The 21594-nt window shown below is 44.0% G+C and overlaps 1 protein-coding gene across 1 annotated transcript in view; it reads left to right on the forward strand.

The window, feature by feature from the left end:
- Positions 1-342: 342 nt before the first annotated feature.
- Positions 343-21594, forward strand: part of GLI3 (GLI family zinc finger 3) — a 265226-nt gene continuing 243974 nt past the window's right edge. Inside the window, exon 1 of the mRNA XM_047097109.1 lies at positions 343-466. Coding sequence (XP_046953065.1) covers positions 343-466 — 124 coding nt within the window. The remainder of the gene's footprint in view (positions 467-21594) is intronic.

Genomic DNA, 21594 nt, shown 5'->3' on the forward strand with positions numbered 1-21594 from the left:
AACACAGTTGAAAATCGGAATCTTGACATCACTTGATAACAGATGCCCCTGTAGGAATTTGGGGAAAGTCTCACATTGTGGGTATTTCCCCTGCCATCTCCTTTGGCGTGTGTAGACAGAATTTGACTGGCTCGTTATTCCGACTTGGAGGTATTTTTGCAAGAAAATTTGTGGGCCAGGGTCTTCCAGATTTTGGACCCTGCTAAAGCTCGGCAGGTGAAGCGGGCTTCTCAGTGAGATTTTTTTTCCTGCCCCCCTCCCCCCACTCTTCCTGGAAGCTGATGGCACTGTTTCGTTTTAGGCGTTCCTGGTAGCAGAGAGCTGAAGTAATGAGAAAGCATCATGGAGGCCCAGTCCCGCAGTTCCACCACCCCTGAGAAGAAGAAAGTGGAGAATTCCATAGTGAAATGCTCCACGCGAACAGATGTCAGCGAGAAAGCCGTGGCCTCCAGCACCACTTCCAATGGTGAGCGGCCACGGGGATCACCGGCAGCCAAGCCTACAGTCATTTTTGTGTTCTCTGCATTCCTGGTGCATTGAGCATTTGCACCTGGACCGGGGTCTATTCCTTGAGAGGCTAAAGAAAGCAAATGGGGGTGGAGGCTGGGGGGCGTGGGACGGGCAGGCTTTAGCAGTCTCTATTTTGGCACCGCAGCTACATGTTTTCTTCCAAATTTTCTAATTTGAGATGTAAATGTGATAGGTTATTTATTATAGGAAGTTCCTGTTGTGGCATTTTGGAAATCATCTTGATTAGCCTGGCAGGAGTTCAAAATACTTTGCATTTCACACGGAAAAGTCTCCACTAGTCGGAATAATTAGTTATTAGTTATTACAAAAGACTCAAAAGTTGCCTTGTCAAGATTTAGGGATCTGCACCCCCCCGCGCCCCCCCCCCCCAACTCTGGAGTTCATTCGAAAGAATTTTAAAAGCTGTTAATGGTTGGACCTCGAGGTAACACTGCTATCTGAGATGCAGGTTTTGCTTATAAAAATGGACTTAATTGTGTTCGCAGATAACACATAGCTGTTGTTCCCGTATGTTGTATTTTTTAATATTTTAAGCAGTGTTGAGAGGCATTTCAGTTCAAGCATGGAGCATTGCAAGCAAATTCCAGAGCCCCCTCTGGAAAAAAGCAGGCTGAACAGGTTCATGGTGACCGCTTCCTTTGCCCCCCTTTTCTACTCTCGTAGGCCAGTTGGTACCTTTGCTTTTTGCAGATTTCATAGCCTCCCTGGTCCCCCTCTCTCATTGTTCTCCACTTTTCCATGTGCTCTTAGGAAGAATGAGCCAGACTTTTCTCCCGGTTTTTTGGGCACTGCAAATCTGGACACACTGATTTCCATGAGCCAATGTGCTATGTCCTTCCCTATGGGCTTTTATTTTATTTATTCCGAGAAAGAGTTTACTGGCTTGATTTACATTTTTTTATATACAATTGGGGAGTCCAAATCTACTTTGGAAGGTAACTTGCAGCTCAGATCCTTTGACTCTGAAGGCAGACATCCAGGAAACAAAGCTGCACCTGCCTTTCCTGACTGGCACTGCCTGAGTTGACACTGAGGAGCCTGGTCCCCAGTCCCTGTGCCCATCCCTGCTCATGACGAGTGCGTGCTGCTCCTGCGTTCTCCTTCCCGGATGTCACCAGTGTGCACTGCTGGCTTGTCTGAGCCACTGGAGGGGCTGGCACTAAATCTGCTGCGAATGGGTCCAGTTTTGAATTGATCCGTAGGGAGATATATTTATGTCTAAAATAATGAATTTACGTACATGTGGAAATTTATCTGTATTTCTCCCTTTATTTGTGGTATTTAAGTTTTTAAAGTTTATTTATTTATTTTGAGAAAGAGAGCGTGAGTGGGGGAGGGGCAGAGAGCGAGGTGGGGAGAGAATCCCAAGCAGGCTTCATGCTGTCAGCACGGAGCCTGGCTTAGGGCTCTATCTCAAGAGCCGTGAGGTCATGACCTGAGCTGAAATTGAGAGCCTGACACTCAACTGACTGAGCCACCCAGGAGCCCCAGGACGGGGAGCTAATTTTAATTGAGCTGAATATTTGTGTTATTCTTCCAGTGAGGTTATAGAAGACGTACTTTCTCCTAAAAAAATCTTTTTTTTTTCTGGAATTCGGAAAAATTAGACAAGTTTATTATTTCAAAAATAGAATTAGTCTATGCCGGGTAGATGGTTTGGTAATTTCAACAGAATGGTAATTATGTAGGAATAAGCGCTTTCTGGGTATTATGGTTCACAAAACATCCACTTTTGGTTATCTTTAGGCTTGTGTGTGCGTGAGTGCGCGTGAGGGTGCGTTGAAGCGTGTGGGTGTGCGTGAGCATGAGTGTAGAGGAGTGCGCACGTGGGTGTGTGAGAATGGATGAGAGCACGTGTGAACTGATAGATGAGCTGTGCTGTGTGGACCCTCTGTGAGCCACTGTCATTTGTGGATTACAGCGGGATCCCACTAGTGGTCTGTCTGTCCTTGCAAAGGTGCCACTGCCTTTGCCTCTCCCACGCATGCTCGGGAGGGTTTTGGTGCTGCCGTGTCTGCCTTGGGCCACTCGGACCCTGAGTTCCTCTCATGTAACCATTTAGGGTGACTGGGAGCAGAGCTAAGTGGCAGCCAAGAAGCTACCCAAGAACATTAGAGAAGGAGAAGTCAAGATTCACGAAGTTGGTCCTGTCGTCTGCAGTAATCACGGATCCTGAGCCCAAATCCCCTGGCTTCCCGCCCTGATCGGCCTGTGCCCTTGAAGTACACATGGCCTCCTAAATGGGTGTAAAACCTGTCCTGTTGGGGGCAAATGCTCATTAGTTGGGTTTGCAAGGCACATGCCTGCCTGAAGGAGAGCTGTCCTGGTAATCCTGGAGCTCTGACTATTTTTCCAGTGTTCCTGTTTCTTTTAAGGGATTTATTAACTTTTTATTTTGGGAGAATATAAAGACCCAACCAAGTAAAAGAAAAATGGAAGTGGTGTTTTTATGCATGGATTGCAATTCTGGAAGATTCCAGGAGACCCTGCAAACAGATTTAAAGACAGGAACAGACCTTTTTCTTCGTGATTGCTTTATGTAAGCGGTGCTAATAATTGTAAGATCTTTCCCCCAGAGTTCTCTGCAGGTTTTACCTAACGAGCTTGGAGCCTCTTTACAGCCCTAGGATCGTGTGCCAGGGGCTGGAATGACCCAGCCTCTTCTCTGTTCTGCAAACTCTTACCTGGTCTCATGCTGTTCTTCCGCACGTCGCTGTGTTTGTATAGCTAGTCTGGGAGCCTTGGTCTGAGTTTGGTGTGGGTTGTAGAGCATGTGGGGGTGCTGGCAGGTAGCTGTCATTGCCATGGTCATTTTTCCTTTTGCCTCCTCTGTTTCCTTTTTTCTCTTTTCTCTTTACAAACATCTCACAAAAAGAAAATGAAAATCATTTGGATCCCCTCGAGGTAGTAGTGATTGCTACCGTGTCGAGGGGCTTTCTTTGGAAAGGTCTGACATTCAGGGATTTGTCAATGAGCAGTTAAAGGTGAGTTTAGCAACAAGAACCAAAATGCATGTATTCCATGCCTTTTTTTTTCTCCCATCCACAATTTCAAGGGTTAAAATAAAAATAAAACAAGCAAACAAGAAGTTTTGTTACTGGTGCTGTGTTAGATTGACTTAATTAACTTTTCCAGCCATTATGTGCTACAATTTGTTCCTGATTGTGAGCTTCCCGGCCAAACCACGCACATTCCACTGCATGTCCTTACAGATCTGTTTTCTTAGTTTCCTCAGCTGAGTATCTACTCCTAGAATAACATTGAAACAGACTTTTGTTTAAACACACACATTCACACAACTAAAATGTAGGGTTCGAAAATGAACAACTTTCTAAACAGGCATTTGCCTCTTAACACTGAAATTTAAAACGGCACAAGTAAGAAACTGCGTTCTGAATCTTCTATGGGAAAAAGACAGGCCTTATTTGATTTTTGTAACACGTAAGAACCGATATCGACACAGAAAGCAGTCAGTGTTCTTACCCACCACAATGTGTGTTTCATGTGCCATAGTTTGATTTTAAGCTTCGGTGTTGTTCGTTAAACATAAATGACAGAAGAAAAGACTTAGTTTTCCGGATTTCTGTTACGTGCAATTGTGACTTAAGGATTATTTTTGGCATCTAATATATTTCACATGCACAGCGAACACTCAGCTATTAGGTGCCACTGTTTACTTAAAAACCTCCAAGTGTGTTAATATGCTAGCACCACAAGCAAAGTGCCTTAATAATCTGTTTGTTGCTGGTAGGGATTCATTACTTTCAAAGCTACCTGTTGTGTTTTGTAAATGGTAAATGCTTTTTAATCCAGATAGTCCAATGTTTTAAACATTATCCTTACTCCAAAGCATTTCCTTCCATGACTTGCCAATACTGACTTTTCATTTTGAAATGTTTTATGTCATTTTTGGCCTATGATTTTTTTAAAGGAGCAATCTGATGTTATTAACCTACTACTCTGCTTTAAAAAAAGAAGGGCACTAATAATGAACGTATGTAGGCCAAGGTCTCAGAGATCTTTTATTGACTCTGATGGTTATTGGGAACATACCTTAAAGTGATAGAAAGCAGAAATTATAATGTTAACGGTGATGCAATATGAAACCAAAGTTGATAGATTAACAATGGAGAGGAAGTTCCCTGTTCTCTTCGTTTCTTTCAAAAGGAAGAGCTTGTTTCCCCTCAGCTTAAAAAAAAATCTTCCAGGTTTGTAAGGGGATAGAGTTGTGGTCTACAAGTATGTAAGGAGATACTTTTTTTTTTTTTTTTTTTTTTTTTTTTTACTTTGACCTTTGGTCACTTCCTGGCCTTGGGATTTTCTTTCAAACTGTTCAGTAACACCTATCAGTGTTAATTGTGATATCAATTGGTCTCCTGGCTCAGCGATTCGTTGGGAATTTGGAATTCATTGGCTGTTCTCTACCATGAGTTCTCGTCTCCTTGACTATTTTTTGTGGTAAGAGACGACGTGCTTAATTCTGCTCAGAAATGGCGGGCAGTTTGTGCTATATAAACAGCAGGTTGTGAGTTTTAGGTTTTTTGCCCCTTTAGATGTTCAACCCTTCCCTCCCCCCCCCCTTGGCCACATTTTGTTTTCTGGCACATGACAGATGGATGGGAAGGGCTGTCGGAAATAATGGATTTCAAATTATAGGATGTTGGTTAGGAGAACCCACAAGTTTGGGAATGTGAAAGCTTGGATTGAATTCTGGCAACAGGACTAGACTAGATGTGTGGGTGTGGGCAAATGAATGCCTCAAAGTCTCAGTTTCCTCATCTGTTTAGCAAGAAAGTAATTAGACCCACTTCACAGGATCTTTAGGGGATTAAGTGAGGCAATGCTGTACCGTTCTATACGCACCGAACGGAGTAAGAGCTTAGCAAATGTCAGCCGTAGTTATTGGACAGAGTGTGTAGATGAGTAAATGCTATGAATCCAAAACAAAAGGATTGTGTTTTCTTGAGAATACACATAGGTTTTGAAATTAAGGGAAAAATGTTTGGTAAAAGTAATTTTGAATTTGCCGGACTCTGAAAAATAGTTCAAGATGTTTCACAAATCCTGACTGTAACCAAGTTTGCTTATATTAAGGAAGGATGGATAACGAAACCAAAGTTTTTGTTTTGTAGCATTCTTCTGAATGCATTCTTCTGGGAGCCAGAAAATAGGGAAGAGAATTTTGAGAAAATTTGTTTTGTTTTGTTTTTTTTTAACCTTGAAAACTAACATTATGTGGCTTAGAATAAGAAAGAGCATATGCGCATCCCTTTTCTTGATTCTTTTTCTGGGGTAAAGTGTTTCTCATTTATGAGGTGGTTTGGTTGTATTAGAGTTAGATTTTATATGTTTCTTAAAAGGAGATTTCACCTTTTTGAATCAAGTGACTAATGATGGATAATCTGATTCTCATAAGAGCCCGGGCTCTCTTGAGCTCCAAACTCGTGCCCCTGAACCTGGCAACCTCTGATTCTTATTTTGGCCAAGTGTATCATCTTTCCTGCAGTCACCCAGGCTTGAAACCGCACCGTCACCTCTGACCCCTCCGTCTCTCATGCTTCCCACATCCTACCAGTTTTGAAGTCCTGGTAGATTTTCCTCTGTAATTATTCACTCCTGGGTCCCTTCAGGCCACCCTACTGCACTGTGCTATTTAAAACCTACTACCTCATGCCTAGACAGTTAAAGCAACCTTCTATCCACTCACCATGCCTTTTTTCCTCTGCTGTTGTCATTTATGGAAGTTGCTCTTGCCAAATTAATCTTTTTACGGTTCTGCTTACGCCACGCCCCTCCTCTAGAACCTTCAGTGATTCCCAGCTACATAGAGGATACAGTTCAAAATCCTTTCATTGACACTTAGGTATCTTCCAGAGTCTGACTGCAGTCTTTCTAGTCTGACATGCTGCTACCATACTGTCGGCTCTGTAACCCATATTTTAGGTAAATTGAAGGGCTCTTTGCCTTCGTTTGCGTGTTATTCTTCCACAGAAGGAGTGTAAGTTCTTCTCAGATGTGACTGTGTCTTCAGTCTTTTCTCTCTATGCAGTCTTGTGTCCTTTTGGGGAATTACCTACTAATGCTTGATTGTTTGGTATTTTATTTATTATTGTTACGTTCATTAATAGCTTGTATTTTAGAGGAGTTTTAGATTTATAGCAAAATTGAGCAGAAAGTACAGAGAGTTCCTGCACACTCCCTTCCTCCCTAGATTCCCCTATGAACCAATACTGGTACACTATTATTAACTGAAGTGTGTAGTTTTCATTAGGGCCCACACCTTGTGTCGTACTTTGTGTGGGTTTGGACCCATGTATAATGATGCGTAGACACCGTTACAATATCATACAGAATAGTTTCCCTGCCCTAAAAATCCTGTGCTCCACTTATCCCCCCCCCTCCGTAATTCTCAATTGTTACCATTTAGTTAAAACTTTTTGAAAGGAGCACCTGGTTTACCCCCCCCCCCCACCCCGACACCCCACCCCGCTTCAGTGTTTTGTGCTTGAGAGCCTCAGCAGGTACTCAAGCGGCCTGTAAGGTGCCTATGGAGCACAGGTATGAATGCTGAGGTTTGAATCCCAGCTGTGCCACTTTGTTGCTGTGTGATTTTAGGCTAATTACTTAGCATCTCTGCAGCTGGCACAGTGAGTACCCAAAATGTCAGCTATTGTTAGTAATAGTATAAGTTGGCAGGATTTCATTCACGGACACATTTCATCTTGCGCTTTCAGCACAGCATCGTTTGGAAATACTCTAGGGGTGGATAAGCTTTAATCTGATTGAGAGAATCAGAGGTTACTGGTTTACAGAAAACCCTGAAAATGTGGTCCTCAGGACCTAGCTTAACAGCAAGGGAGCAGATGACGGGAGCCGGGATCAGCAAGCTACCTCGAATCACTGGTCCTGAAACTGGTACAAGTTTGGATTTAACTAATCAAATGCTTTCAGGGTCTACTTCTCATTCATAAATATTCATTCAGATTATGGGATGAAATCAGTAATTCCTGTGCCAATGGGCTTCCCTGAGGACAAGGCTCCTTTTTCTCACGTATATAGTTATTGGATTTCTCTTCTAAAAGGACAGTTGTTGGGCCCTCAGATAAATCAGGAGTGAGTATCAAGCCCATCTTGCCACAGCTTTCCAAAGTTGGGAGTGAAAAGCCACAGCATGATGTGTTCTGCCGGCGGAAAGTTTCTGGGCTGCTTTGATTACTTGTGATCAAGCGATGTGGTTATTTCACATTGCCAGAAGGAAACTGGTCAGAATCAGAAACAGTAACCTCAGCAGTAACAGCTCGGGGCCAAACAAAATGGCGCTTGTGGGTGGGCGGTCTCCCAATGGGGAGGTAGCTTGGTGGCCTTCCCCCTCGCACCTCTTTGGCCCAGGTGGGTGAAGGGCTGGTGCTTCCAGGCAGCTCGCAAGGTGCGATGCCAGAGGATTGCCATCCCAAGCGCTGGATCCGCAAGGGTCCCAGCCGGAGAAGGAGGCGGGGTGATGGTAAAAGCAAAAATCTCCGTGTTATCTTGTTTACATGGAAATCTTTCCAAATATATCTGCTGCAATTCATGTTTATTTTAAAAAACTTACATGCCGCGTAATTCACTCTTTTTTGTTGTGCAGTTCTAGGAGTGTTGACAGATCTCTAAAGTCACGTAACCACCACCACAATCAAGACACAGAACGGTTCCAGCACCCCCCAAAATTTTGACACACACTTGTTTTTTTAAACTTGGCTCAGCAATACATACCATCAGAGTCAACAGTAATAACAGAAAGTTCTAGAGCAGCAGTAGCTGCTGGATGTTATGTTTATTTCGTATTTTTTAAAAGTCCATGATTTTTTTTAGGCCCTGTTAACATTACTTACTGTTACGTTTTTCCTTTTTTTTTTTTTTTGAATACATCATGTTGAATTGGTAGTAGAAGTAAAATGTTCTTGAAAATTGCCCAGAAGTATATGACCTAGTGTCTCTGCCAGTCTGTGTTTTCTTTTCTTTCTTTCTTTCTTTCTTTCTTTCTTTCTTTCTTCTTCTTTTTTTTTTTTTTTTTTTTTGAGTGTCCAGTCAATGTATTGTTTCCTTTTAGGCCAATTTAAAATGTCATTTTACTTAAAACTACAAGGCACTCATAGTAATGAGGGCTTTTTCTGCTGTTTTGCCTCCATGAATTAATTGCACGAGAACGTTACAACATTTAATGTAGCTCCAACCTAGAGAAAAAAAAATATCAAAGCCTTTGTTCAATCTGTTTTCTTTCTTCCTCCTTTTGCTTTTTTTTTTTTTTTTTTGTAACCTCACTCTCTTTCCCCTCTACTTTTATAGATGGGACTTCATCTTGGGTAGAGGAAATTTTTATATAAAAGTTATCCCCACTCTGACTTAGACTGCTATTTTTTTTTTCCTTTTTCACTCTTCCCCCCCACCCCCCCTTTCTTTGACTCTTTCCTCTTCTCGGGCTGGCTCTCTCTCACTCTCTCTCTCTCTTTTTCCCTTTTGGTTGTAGAAAGTTGAGTTCCATCCCAATTATTAAATCTTAGGAGACCATTCCCACATGGTTCCGTAAATGGTAGCTTCATCCCGTGTCCCTTTCATCTTTCCCCCTGCTCTCTGGCTTGACAGTTGAAAAGGTCTGGCTGTGCCACACAATGGTTTGATTGGTTTCTCTGGGGGAGACTTTTCCCTGGCTCATCATTCGCCAGGCAGGTGGACCAGAAAGTCTCTTGATTCTTTTGTTGCCTCTCAAAGTCCGAGGTCTTTGACTGAATAAATCCGCCGTCATGGGATAATTTGCTAAAAGGAGCCTGGAAGATGTGAGAGAAAAGCCTCGCGACTTGGGTGCTGCATTAATGAAGTTTGCAATTGAAAAATCACCAGGAATGCAGTGGGTGGAGACGGGCTTCTTTTATTTCCCATAATAAACTTTTAGTTCTATCATTTCAAGCATGCCCGACCCTCGGCTTGCCTGCCGCCCGAGTGTGTTCACGTTTGCACCCCAGTTTAAGGGGACAGCCCTGTCCGGCTGCAAGCCGTTTGGGCGCTGTGTCTAGTTAGTCATTAGATTATTACCAGTGGATGGAAAGAATTCCATATGACAGGACTAAGGTTGAGTTAACACAGGACGGAAAGTAATTTACAGATAGGCTGTCCCCAGCCATCTTTGTAGCCCCTGATAAGGTTTCATTTCAGAATGGATAGGCGACATTTCCACTCACAGGCCCATTCCGGGACACCTGTGATAACAGCTTCTGGATCCTAATTGAAATTGGTTTCAAAATGGATTTTCACTTTTCTCTGTCTGTGGAAAATATTGAATGGACTCAGAGCTGCCACAGAGAACCCCGGACCTTGGAAAATGGAGCGGGAAGCCAGGATCATCTTTCATAACAGTGTCGATGATATGACAGTTTTGTTATCTGTCTTATTAATGAAATCATTGATCAACTGATGAGGGAGATAATAAACTACGTTCCACCATGTTCACGAAGCTCAATTAGATTCATATTACAAATAAGAAGTGGGGGGTGTGTGTGTGGAAAACAAACAAGGGAGCTAAAGTAGTAAAGGTCACTTAAAACTTTCATTCCCAAAGGGACCATTTCAGATCAGGACATTCTGAGTGATTGCAGTCCAAGTAATTTTGAAATTATCGAGGCCAACGTGGTATTCCAGGACCTTCCTTTTGGCCAATGAGGAGTTAGCCAGCGTTTTTAGTAAAGATTCATGAAGTGAAATTCAGAAGTCGGTGGAGGGGAGGAGTGGGCGGGGGGGGGGGTGGGAAGGAGGGAAGTTCTGAATTAAGCGCTTAGGAATGGGCAGAATGGGAGAAACAAAATCCACAGAACCTCTTCCCTCCCCATGGTGAAGGGATTTGGGGCTTGTCCTGGGTATATACAGTGGATAAGGAAGACCAAACTGAAAGAAAAGTCGCTTATTGTCTGTTCCGCTCTTAAAGCGCTTTGGGAATCCTAGTAAGATGGGAATTAGGTTTGGATTTAACGAGGTGGCTCTATTGTTTGGTGTCGGGCTGCCCTGGAATGTGCTCTCTGTTCCTCCCCAAGGAGGGGAAGAGATGCTGATGTCTGCTCATGTTTCACGGTGAACTGTATTCCTAGGTGTTTCTCCTTCCTCGGTGCCAGCGAGGATCAATCCAGTCCCATCTGAGCTTGAAAGAGGAGCCGTGATCAAAGGCTCTAATGATGTCACTGATCTCTGGTGATTGATTAGGAACAGAAGTTCTGGGGAATTCTGCCTTATAATTCCTTATATTTCCTTATCATTGCAAATTCGTTAGCGTCTACCATTAGGGCAGCCAGCTCCTGATCTGCAAAATTACAAAAACGAACGACAGAGAAAACGGTGGATTTTTCTTCTGGATCTATTTTTAAGTTTATTGGAACCATGGCTGCATTTTATAATCAGCCTTCCCCTTTAAGTGTACCGCAAAGATGTAGAATTCCTTATATAACTTGGGATACATATTTTGGAATTCCGCACATAAGTTGGGACAGTATTTGGGAGTAAAACCATTTACACTGTTCCCAAAGCAGTTTAATTATATATGGGTAATGGTGTATTAGGTAGGTCACCAGTAAGTATATTTAAATGCCTTACTACCTTGGAAATTTAAGATTTTAGGACTTAAAAAGTCCTTTTAGTTACTTTTATGGAACTAGTTAACGTTTTCAAAGTCTTGCCAGTCAGAAACAAACATTAATGCATTCCATGCCAAGGAGGTGAGAAACTGGGACAACTGGGGAAGACTCAAGGTGGAAAGAAATAATAATAATAATTAAAAATTTAAAAAAGCAACAAGAGAGCGAGAGAGCTCTTTCTGGAAGCGCTCTCAGTTGTACTGTAACTATTGGCTTAGATCCACCTAGAGTAGGGACTGATTGCAAAAGCATAGGAAAAAATTCTGTTTTGGAAGGCACTGCAGTCCAAGAAAGAAAAGTTGAGTGGAAAATGGAGAATGTACAATATTATTACAGTTACTGTTACCTTGTACGATTTGCTCTGGGGTGTCAAGGACTATTGCTTCATACTTGCTTATAGCTAATTCCTTTCACAGAAAACTTCATTTTGAGAACCGCCCTGAGTAGGACTGATAAATGTGTTTATAGTCTAAAGAGAAGAGATCATGCAAATGAGCCCTTGGGAGAAGATGGTGAGGCAATTATGAACACTAAGCTTTAAGGGATGTCAAAGACTCCCCTTTCACAGAATATTTTTGTTCTATTGGCAGTGATAAGAAAAATAATCTCAGGCCTTTGCCTGTAACCAAAAGAGAACTTCTAGAAAGAAAAGAACAATGGCATGGTTGAAATAATGGAACTTCCAGAAATGTAAACATTTTCTGGTAAAATATGAACCTAATACTCAGTCGAAGATTTCTTCCAAGCATTTAAAAATTAGAGAACACACAGTGGCCCATTTCACATTAAGTTTAAATCAGATCTGTCTTGAAAAACTAATGTTTCTAGGCTTGTTTTCAAATCCTGGCAAGTTGCAGAGCAGTAGAAAAGTTCCTTTCCTATAAATGTTGACAGCAGTTCCGGTGAAGGCTAACAATGTTTTATAAATAGAGTTTACTTAGCAGAAACCATATGTATGCCTAGTGAAATAACCTCACATTTATTTATGTTTTGATTTATAGAAAACATGTGCCCCTTGACAAAGCCTTTGGGCTGTTTTCCGCAATTAAAAGGAATCATGTTTGAAAAAAATAGCTACCATCTTAATGGGAAACTTTTTCACATAAATTCAAAGCACCTTCTTTGATCAGTTTCATGCACATTGAGACTATTTTCATCCATCAGTTTAACCCCCAAAAAACTGGGTGAATGGAAGAAAAAAAAAGATGCTTAAAAACATGCACACACAGGCACCCAGCATATATACTGGCTGAATACTAGAGAATCCAAGGATACGAAGGGCTGGCTATTAGAACAGAGGCAGTTGCAACGTTATAGCAGGAAAATTTCTCTTGTGGCTCTTCCTGCTGGTGACTAGTGTTGGTATAGCACCAGACAGCACTCCTCTGGTTTGCTTTGGTTGTTTTCTTAGACTGTCCAGGGGGAACAGGGTCCTATATGTACATGTTGCTAGGCCTTCATCTGACTATCTGAAAAGTATCTATCCCTTAATTCTCTTTCCAACAACAATAGATGATAAGGGTAGAGAGGGATAAGAAGGTGCTTTGTAAATTCCTTATCTATTCCCTTTTTCTTTTTGAAGAAAAAGATCATATAATTTAAATATAAACTATGTGCCTGTTGCTTATTCCTGGTTCAGAAAGTTCAGGGTTGGGAAGGAGTTGCAAAGAAGAGAATCTCATTCGTGTGTTAAGAAAGAAGTGGTTATATTAGCTGGGGCCAGGCTACAAAAATATTGCTTAATTACCATGCTAGACTAGATCAATGATTTTTGTGCTGCTGAGGGGAGGGATTGGAGGCAGGGAGAAAGTCAGTGTTTAAATACAGAAATTTAGTAATACGTGGGTATACTAATGAAACAAGTATGGGTCTTACATCTAAGTGCTGGTTTAATTTTGTACCTTGTTTTAATTTGAGAAGCTTTTCATTTTGAAGTACATCTGAGAGATTATATGTGCTTAAAAAAAGAGAGGTAAGTTTTTATGGAAAATCTGTCTCATGAAGGTAATGTCAGTTTTCCACGGCCTAGGAAAGCCTAGCTCCTGCCTCCATGCAGTTGGGAACAAGTTCTGTCCAGCAACGTGGCACCATGCGAAATGAACCATCTTTTTCAGCATGGGGGCTTAACTGGCAGTCTAGGAACCCTTGAGGTTCGTGGATCTGCTTCAGAAAATGGACCAACACCTTGAAATTATTTTATGCAACGCTTTATGGACAGGTGCCTGTGCCCTCTTTGTTCAGGTTCTTAAAGACATTCATGACATTGTGTTCGCCAGAAGCAACTTGTCTGCGGGAAGATTTCGGAGCTCTGACTTTCTTTAGGAAAATATTGATTGAAGGAGTAGGATGGCTCTTTGAAGGAATGATTATCTTAGGAGACAAGAACCCTATAGTGATTAGGGACCACGAAACTGAATCTTTCTCATGTAAAATGTGAAGGGATAACCACAGTGGTGACACAGCTTACTTGATAGGGGGCTGCACATTAAGAATTCAGAAGATTCCGTGTGCACATCACTTTATCTCACTTTAAATGAGGAGCTTGGGCATGCGATTTTAAAGAGCTTTTCCCCTCAAAAACTCTTGTCTCCATGATATCCACCTTAGGTTCCCCAGGAATTTGGAAGAATGTATGGCGACAGGAAAGATGTCTGGTAAATAAGAGGACCTTGAAAGGAATGAGGTAACATAATCTGTGTTTAGACAGGGAAATCCACAATTCTTTCAAATGGATTGTACAGGTCATATGTACATGTCTGTCTTGGGGTAAAAGCTGCTGCTGATTTTGTTTAGGCCACAACGTGCCATCACATTGGTAAGTCAAGACCATCCCAGGTATTTTGAAGGGCAGTCTATAGATAATAGTCTTAAAACTCTAGGGAGATTTCTCCCCAATTTTGACTGAATTGCTGATCATTACAGGTAATTACCACAAAAGCACTGGGTCCTCTGAAATCTGAGATGTGTGTGTCCTTGATCCAGACCTGGTTTCATTAATTCCTGGCCCGACTTCTAGTGTTCATCTTCTTGGTAGGGCAGGGTCATAGTCTGTGTGGGGATGGCTGGAGGAGCGTTTTGCCTTTTGGGTGACTACCTCTTCCTGGACCTTGGCCTTCTTGTAAACCTCCTGAACTCTCCTCACGGAGCGCTCCGCATAGTTTTCTGTTTGGCATCTGGTTTGATGTAGTTCTGTTTTAGCATGGCTTTGCTGAGAGCTTTTGCAAATTTCTTTGATGCTCCTCAACGTGCTTTAAACTCTTTGGAGTGGAAAAAAGGACACAAAACCGAGAGCACAATAAACTTTGATTACCAGGCTCCTAAACACCGAACCTCTCAAATAACCCGCATTTGTCATTATTCTCTGAGAGGGGAATTTATAGGCTGAAGCTGGGGAGTGTTACTGGTGCCCTTCACATGCAGCCCAGGGAAGGGTACGGAGCCAAAGGTCAGAGGGCGCGTGCGGAAGGGAGACACTACTGCACCCCATAAGGAAGATGAGATGGCTCGTTATACAGAGACTGGTAAAATAACGCATTTTGGAAAAGCGTTTCAGTGAAAATGGACACTCAAGAGTACGAACAGTAAAGGGCACCTCTCGCTTAAGCAACGTCTGGGCAGCCTGAGCCCTTAGGACTATCTCTCTTATTTTCTGCTCTCCTCTCCAACCTTTTTATCTGTTCATTTTTATAAAAGGAACACGTGCTCATTGGGAAATTCAGGAATGCACAAAGAAACACAGGGATGTGCCCTGGGTCTCTGCATCCAGGGTTGGCCTTTGTTAACCCTTGGGCTTATTTTCAGTCTTTCTCTGTCGCCATCTCTGGCAGGGACTACATGTCCAGGCAGCCATACTTGGGGGACATTTTCCATGTCACGTGCTACCCTTCTGCAGCTTAACTGGTGATGTGGGTGGGGGTAGTCAGCCAGTCCCCTGTCATTGCATGCTGACATTTTTCTTCTCTTTTTCTCATTGTAAACGAGGATATGATGAAGATCCTAAAAACGTCTGTGTGGCTTGACTGCGTCTTACCAAATTAGTTCCAAGGGTGGTAACAACTTAGAATTCCAGCAAGCTGTTTCTGGGACTGCGCCTTCTTAGGAGCATTTGGCAGCATAGTATCATAGGTGAAAACTTCCCCTCATTTTTAAAAGTTTTTTTTTTTTAACATTTATTTATTTTTGAAAGAGAGAGAGAGAGAGAGAGAGAGAGAGAGACAGAGCATGAGTCGGGGAGGGGCAGAGAGAGAGGGAGACACAGAATCCGAAGCAGGCTCCACGTTCCGAGCCATCAGCACAGAGCCCAATGCAGGGCTTGAACTCACAAACTTCTTGATCATGACCTGAGCCGAGCCGAACTCGGACACCTAACCAACGGAGTCCCCCAAGCACCCCAAAAGTTTTTAATTGAAGTATAGCACATAGAAAAGTGCACAGGGCACGGGGGAGCAGAATGATGAATTTTTCCCAAAGCTAACGCATCATCTAACCAGCATGCAGATCCATAGGGTATCCTTTTCGGTGGTGTTGAAATCTTTTTTTTTTTTTAATTTGTAGTTCTTTGGGGATAAAGAATTGTGAGTTGTCCTGTCACTGAATTGAAATGATACTTCTATGGGGTGCCTGGGTGGCGCAGTCGGTTGGGCGTCCGACTTCAGCCAGGTCACGATCTCGCGGTCCGTGAGTTCGAGCCCCGCATCAGGCTCTGGGCTGATGGCTCAGAGCCTGGAGCCTGTTTCCGATTCTGTGTCTCCCTCTCTCTCTGCCCCTCCCCTGTTCATGCTCTGTCTCTCTCTGTCCCAAAAATAAATAAACGTTGAAAAAAAAAATTAAAAAAAAGAAATGATACTTCTATCTGACACTGCCTTACTCTATTTTGTAGCATCCTTTTCTGAACTGTTTTTATTCTATTGACCTGCCTGTTCTTTTTTTTTTTTTTTTTTTAATGTTTATTTATTTTTGAGAGAGAGACACACAGAACACGAGTAGGGGAGGAGTAGAGAGAGCGGGAGACACAGAATCCAAAGCAGGCTCCAGGCTCCGTGCTGGAGCCTGACATGAGGCTTGACTCACAAATCACAAGATCATGACCTGAGCCAAAGTCGGATGCTCAACCCACTGAGCCACCCAGGTGCCTCTAGACCTGCCTGTTCTTCCGTCAAGTACTACCTTCTTTCAGACATTACAACGTACAATACATTTACCTGATAGTGCCCATCATCTTTTATTATTCTTCCTTTTCAAATGCTTCTTGGCTTCTCTTCAGTTTTTTCTCCTAGATGAGCTTTAGGGACATCTTTTGGAATTGTGTTGTTAATGAATTCATAAATATGCGATAGAAGTATAAAGTCATGATCGATGAAATCAGTTCAGCAGTAGTGGTTACCTCTGGGGAGAGCGGAGAGGGAATACGGTGGGGAGGGTTCAGATATATATGTACCACCTTATTTCTTTTTTGAAAAGAATATTTATATATTTATTTTTGAGAGAGAGAGAGCACGAGCAGGGAAGGGGCAGAGAGAAGGAGAGAGAGAATCCAAAGCAGGCTCTGTGCTGTCAGCGCAGAGCCCAATGTGGGGCTTGATGTCACACACTGTGAGATCATGGCCTGAGCCAAAATCAAGAGTCCGATGCTTAACCAACTGAGCCACCCAGGCGCCCCTGTACCACCTTATTTCTTTAAAGAGGAAAGGTTTTAAGCAAATATGGCAAAATAGTAAAGTTATTAGACCTGGGTGGTGGGTAATCTTTCTTGATGGTGCTTATGTTATTCTCTGAAATACGTCACAATTAAAAGATACCTTTTTGAAATTTTGCTTGGAATTGCATTCAGCTGGTTTGGCCAGGCCTTACTGGAACCCGATGGTCGTGGGCCACAGTCTTGGTTGGTCCTCGGCCGCGTCCTCGCAAGGTGACTCCCATCAAAGCACGCACACATGCACACTCCTTTGGCATCCACGTTCTGCATTCATCTTCAGAAGTAGTTTTTAGAAATTTGCCCCTTCTCGGAAGATGCTTAGGAAATAGCAGTTGGTAAGACCTAACAGGTGTTTGCTTTACTCTCACCTTTTCTACTTTACCTTGTTCTGGAAGCAATTTAATTTTAGCTTTGTCTCATCTGTCTTGAATTGAAAGTTGCCGGTACATCGATAAGTGCTTGAGTTAATGCAAATATCCCTTGTATTCTCGCAGGAGAAATACCGTGCTCCGCTTCCCTGCATCAGGCTGCATTTTTATCCAGTCCCAGCAGCTGCCCTCTGTATTCCCTGATAGTGGTATCTGTTCCGTGGTGGCTTTTTCTGCCGAAATCAATCAATGCCAGGGTCAGGGATTAGGAGTGGGTTGAGGCTCTGTGTTATTTGTTTGTTTATTTGTTTGCTGGTGTTGTCGGGAGAACTTTGATAGCAGTGGAAAAGGCCTAAGGGATCTTGGCTTTCTTAGTTTTGACCTTAAGTTACCCTGACCGTGGGGTAACCCCAGCTAACTAATGAGTAGGGGTGCTGGATTTAAGATGATGCTGGACAAGCCACCTCGAAGAGAAAAAAAGGTGGGTGAGGCATATGGTCTCGGGGCTGTGTGGGACGTGTTTCTGTGCCACATGTGTAGGAAGCAGAACTCCTAAAAAGAAGACCGTCACACACATCTTGAAGAACGCCAAGTAGCAAAACGTACACCCCTTTGAAGATAGGAAGTGTTGCCATCAAAGGTGTAATTCCAGTGGTTTCTGAAGCCTCAGCTTTGTTCACTGGAAAGCATGCCCACAACCTGCTGCCTAGAGCTTTTGGAAATAATTGAGAGACACGACTCTTGCGTCTTCTCCAAATTTCAGATCATTCAGTGTTTTGTTGGCCTTTTGTCTGGGGAGATACGCATTCACCAGAGCCATGCCAATAAGTACAGAAAATTTGCCAGCCCACAGAGAAATTCGAACTTCCCTTTTTTCCCGCAGGAGTGTCTCAGGGAAATCATGGATACAATAGAACTTTTCATGTCTAGACCCTGCCCAGGGGATTTCTGTCTAATAAGAACCTTTTCTTTTTTTTTTTCTTATGCGTACTCGAATGGAACAAAGCTCAGGAAGAGGTTGGGGATAGGATGCAGGGAAAGAAAATATAGGAAACCCCGGATCATCCTATTTTCCCAACTCCTTGCTGCCCAAGTCCATGGAGTTGTAAATGTAAGGTTCTTTTTTTACTGCTATGCTGCCCATGGCCAACAGATACTCCTAAGGCCTTGCTAAGTGCCAAACATTGTATCTGATGCTGAAGATTGATAAAATATGGGGCCAGCTCTCAAGATATTTACACGTGGATGAGTAAACGGCCACATTACAGTGTACTTACTAGGTGTATGTAAGTGATGCCCACAGAGTGTCAAGGCAAGTCTCATAGAAGAGTAATACTTGAATTAGATCTTATAAAGGGTTAAGGTGGGGGCAGACAGGAGTTGTGGGGGAGTGGCTGGAGAATAAGATAAAGAAAGTCATTCCAGGCAGAGGGGAGCAGCCTTGGAAGTGGGGACGTTCTTGGTGATTTGGGGAAATGGTACCCGGCAGCATAGGCCATGTAGCGGCTATGCATGGGTTGTGCTTATGGAAATGCCATTGGAAGGGGCACATTGAGGCCACATAGTGGAGGCCTGTGAATGCACAGCTGATGAGTCCGGGCTTTATGCTTAATGTGAGTGGGAAGAGGGGAGTGAGAGCGTGTCATCTGCTTAAGTCGCTGGAGGGGAGAGTGGAGGCGTGGAGGCCCCCGGGCGTCCAGCGGGCGGTGCACCTGCTGCGGAAGTGGAGGGCAGAGGGAGGTCATGTCAGATGAAGGCAAGAGAAGCAGCAGAGAGAGAAGCGAGTGGGACCAGGGGAGGCCGGGATATGCGCAGGAAATCGGGAGAGGGGAGGAGGGGCCCGGTGGGAGGGAGATTTCGATTTTAAGCCCTGTGACTTCCAGGGTGTATTGGAACCGGACAGAAAGGGCTCAGGAGGAAGACAGGCTGAGGATAAAGATTCAGGATTCATCTCACAAGTATGTGGGTAGTAATGGCAATGGGAAGGAGTGAAAGGGAAGGGGACACAGCAGTGGGCGGGATTCGGGAGGGGCATCTGGCAGGTAAGAGGGGATTGGGCTAGAGGACCAGGACCACCGATGGGGCGGGGTGGGGGGGGATATGGGGGGGTGTCCAGGCTGATTTAGGTTAGGGGGATGCAGAAGTGAGATGGCAGTAAAATGGACTGCAGAGGGAGGCCGGGCGGGTGGGGCAGGGGAGCCGTTCTGTGTGGGTCGCACGTTAAGGAGGTGGAGGGCGCGTGAGCTGGAGATGTAGGATGGGCGTCTGAGTCTGGTGGTGGGTGGAGGGCAGTGAGGGGAGCAGAGAGCAGGGGTGGGGGCCGTGACAGGCTGGCCATGAGGCTTTGCAGGACCCACGGGGCAGTGCTGCTGGGCCGGGCCGCGTGGCGGGACCTTGGGATGTGAAGCTTCACCTGCAAGTGAATCTGTTAGTACAAACTAGAGGGAAGGGAGGGAGATGCAGAGATCCTGTGTCTGCCTGTCTCCATTTCCTCCATGAATTTGTAAAGGGTGACACAAAGTAGCAGGAGTGGGTTTAGGAATGGCAGATTTTTGTGAGGAATGGGGAGTGCTGAGTATTCACAGGTAGGACCCCCGGAAGCATCAGGGGCCCGGCTCAGGGCGGACGTGACCAGGGTTGGACGGCATCTGTAACCCCATCGGCTGCAGCTGGGGTCTGGAGGAGGCCAGATGCAGGGCTCCTGTGTCTCCTCTCAGCCGCTCAGCGTGGTAACACACACACACACACACATACACACACACACACGTGCAGGGAGGGTTCACACCCTGGGTCACTTATTTGCCCAAGAGGACAGTTCTGAAAGGCCCTCAAAGGGAGGAAAGCCATGGCCTCGCCTTCGTTCATAGGGATGTCCTGAATGAATCCACCATACTGCGTGGTTACTGACGTGCAATGGATAAAGTCAGTACTGACCACTGCCCCGACATAAATTGCTTGCTTTTAGTAGAAACGCTGTCGTGCATGGTTTTAGAACCAGGAGGGCTACCCGGCAGAGCAGTGGAGTGCATTGCTTTGTTGTGTGCGTGATCCTATGAATTTCAGGTGAGCTCAGATTTGGGGGATAACACTGACCAAAGATGGGCCAATGACCTTATGGTTGGAATCTTATCGCAGTCTTGTTTACTGTAAGAGTTCAATGTTGTTTTTTTTGTTTTGTTTTTTTTAACGCTGGTTCCTATGTGTGTGTTTGTGTGCTTGTATCCACTTTGACCTTTTAAATTCTTTTATTTTTGGGGTGCCTGGGTGGCTCAGTTGGTTAAGTGTCCAACTTTGGTTCAGGTCATGATCTCACGGTTTGTGAGTTCGAGCTCCGCGTCGGGCTCTGTGCTGACAGCTCGGAGCCTGGAGCCTGCTTTGGATTCTGTGTCTCCCTCTCTCTCTCTGCCCCTCCCTGGCTTGCTCTCTCTCTCTCTCTTTCAAAAATAAATATTTAAAATTTTTTTAAAAACTTAAATATAATACATTCTTTTATTATAAAAATAATTACTTTAAAATTATTTTAAAAATTTAAAAAATTTTTTCAATGTTTATTTATTTTTGAGAGAGAGAGAGACAGAGTGTGAGTGGGGGAGGAGCAGAGAGAGAGGGAGACACAGAATCTGAAACAGGCTCCAGGCTCTGAGCTGTCAGCACAGAGCCCGACGCAGGGCTTGAACTCACGAACTGTGAGATCATGACCTGAGCCGAAGCCAGACCCTCAACCGACTGAGCCACCCAGGCACCCCCAAAATTTTTTAAATGTTTATTTTTTTTTTGAGAGAGAGAGACAGAACATGAGCAGGGGAGGGGCAGAGGGAGAGAGAGAGAGAGAGAGAGAGAGAGAGAGAGAGAATACCAAGCAGGCTCCACACTGCCAGCACACAGCGCAGTTTAGGACTCTAACTCACAAGACTATGAAATCACAACCTGAGCCAAAACCAAGTCAGATGCTTAACTGACTGAGACACCCAGGTGCCCCTTAAATCCTTTTAATATGGAAAGCATATTAAAATCCCTTTTTTGTTGCCTGTTCGTGTATTGCTTAGTGTTTCTTAAAAGGAATGGTTAGGATTTAAATTTATGTCTGTCCAGAAAGACATTGGAGAAATACTGAGAGCTGAGCTTTGCACGCACACGCACACACTCACACTCTCCTCTTCCTCCCCATCCCTAGTTGGTTTTCCTTAAAGGACTGCAGCTGGGCGGGAGCCCATGGCCATGATATGCTGACTAAGACCAGGGAGAGGGGAGTAGGGGTCCGGCTTCACGCTGACTGTCTTGGCAACTGGAGAAGGAACTGTGAGCTGCTGGGGGCCATCAGGTAGCCAGATGTGTGGATGTGATG

The sequence above is a fragment of the Lynx rufus genome, unplaced genomic scaffold (assembly GCF_022079265.1).
Source record: "Lynx rufus isolate CCGP_SWC_20201006 ecotype Redwood Valley unplaced genomic scaffold, mLynRuf1.p SCAF_4, whole genome shotgun sequence".
Classification (NCBI taxonomy): domain Eukaryota; kingdom Metazoa; phylum Chordata; class Mammalia; order Carnivora; family Felidae; genus Lynx; species Lynx rufus.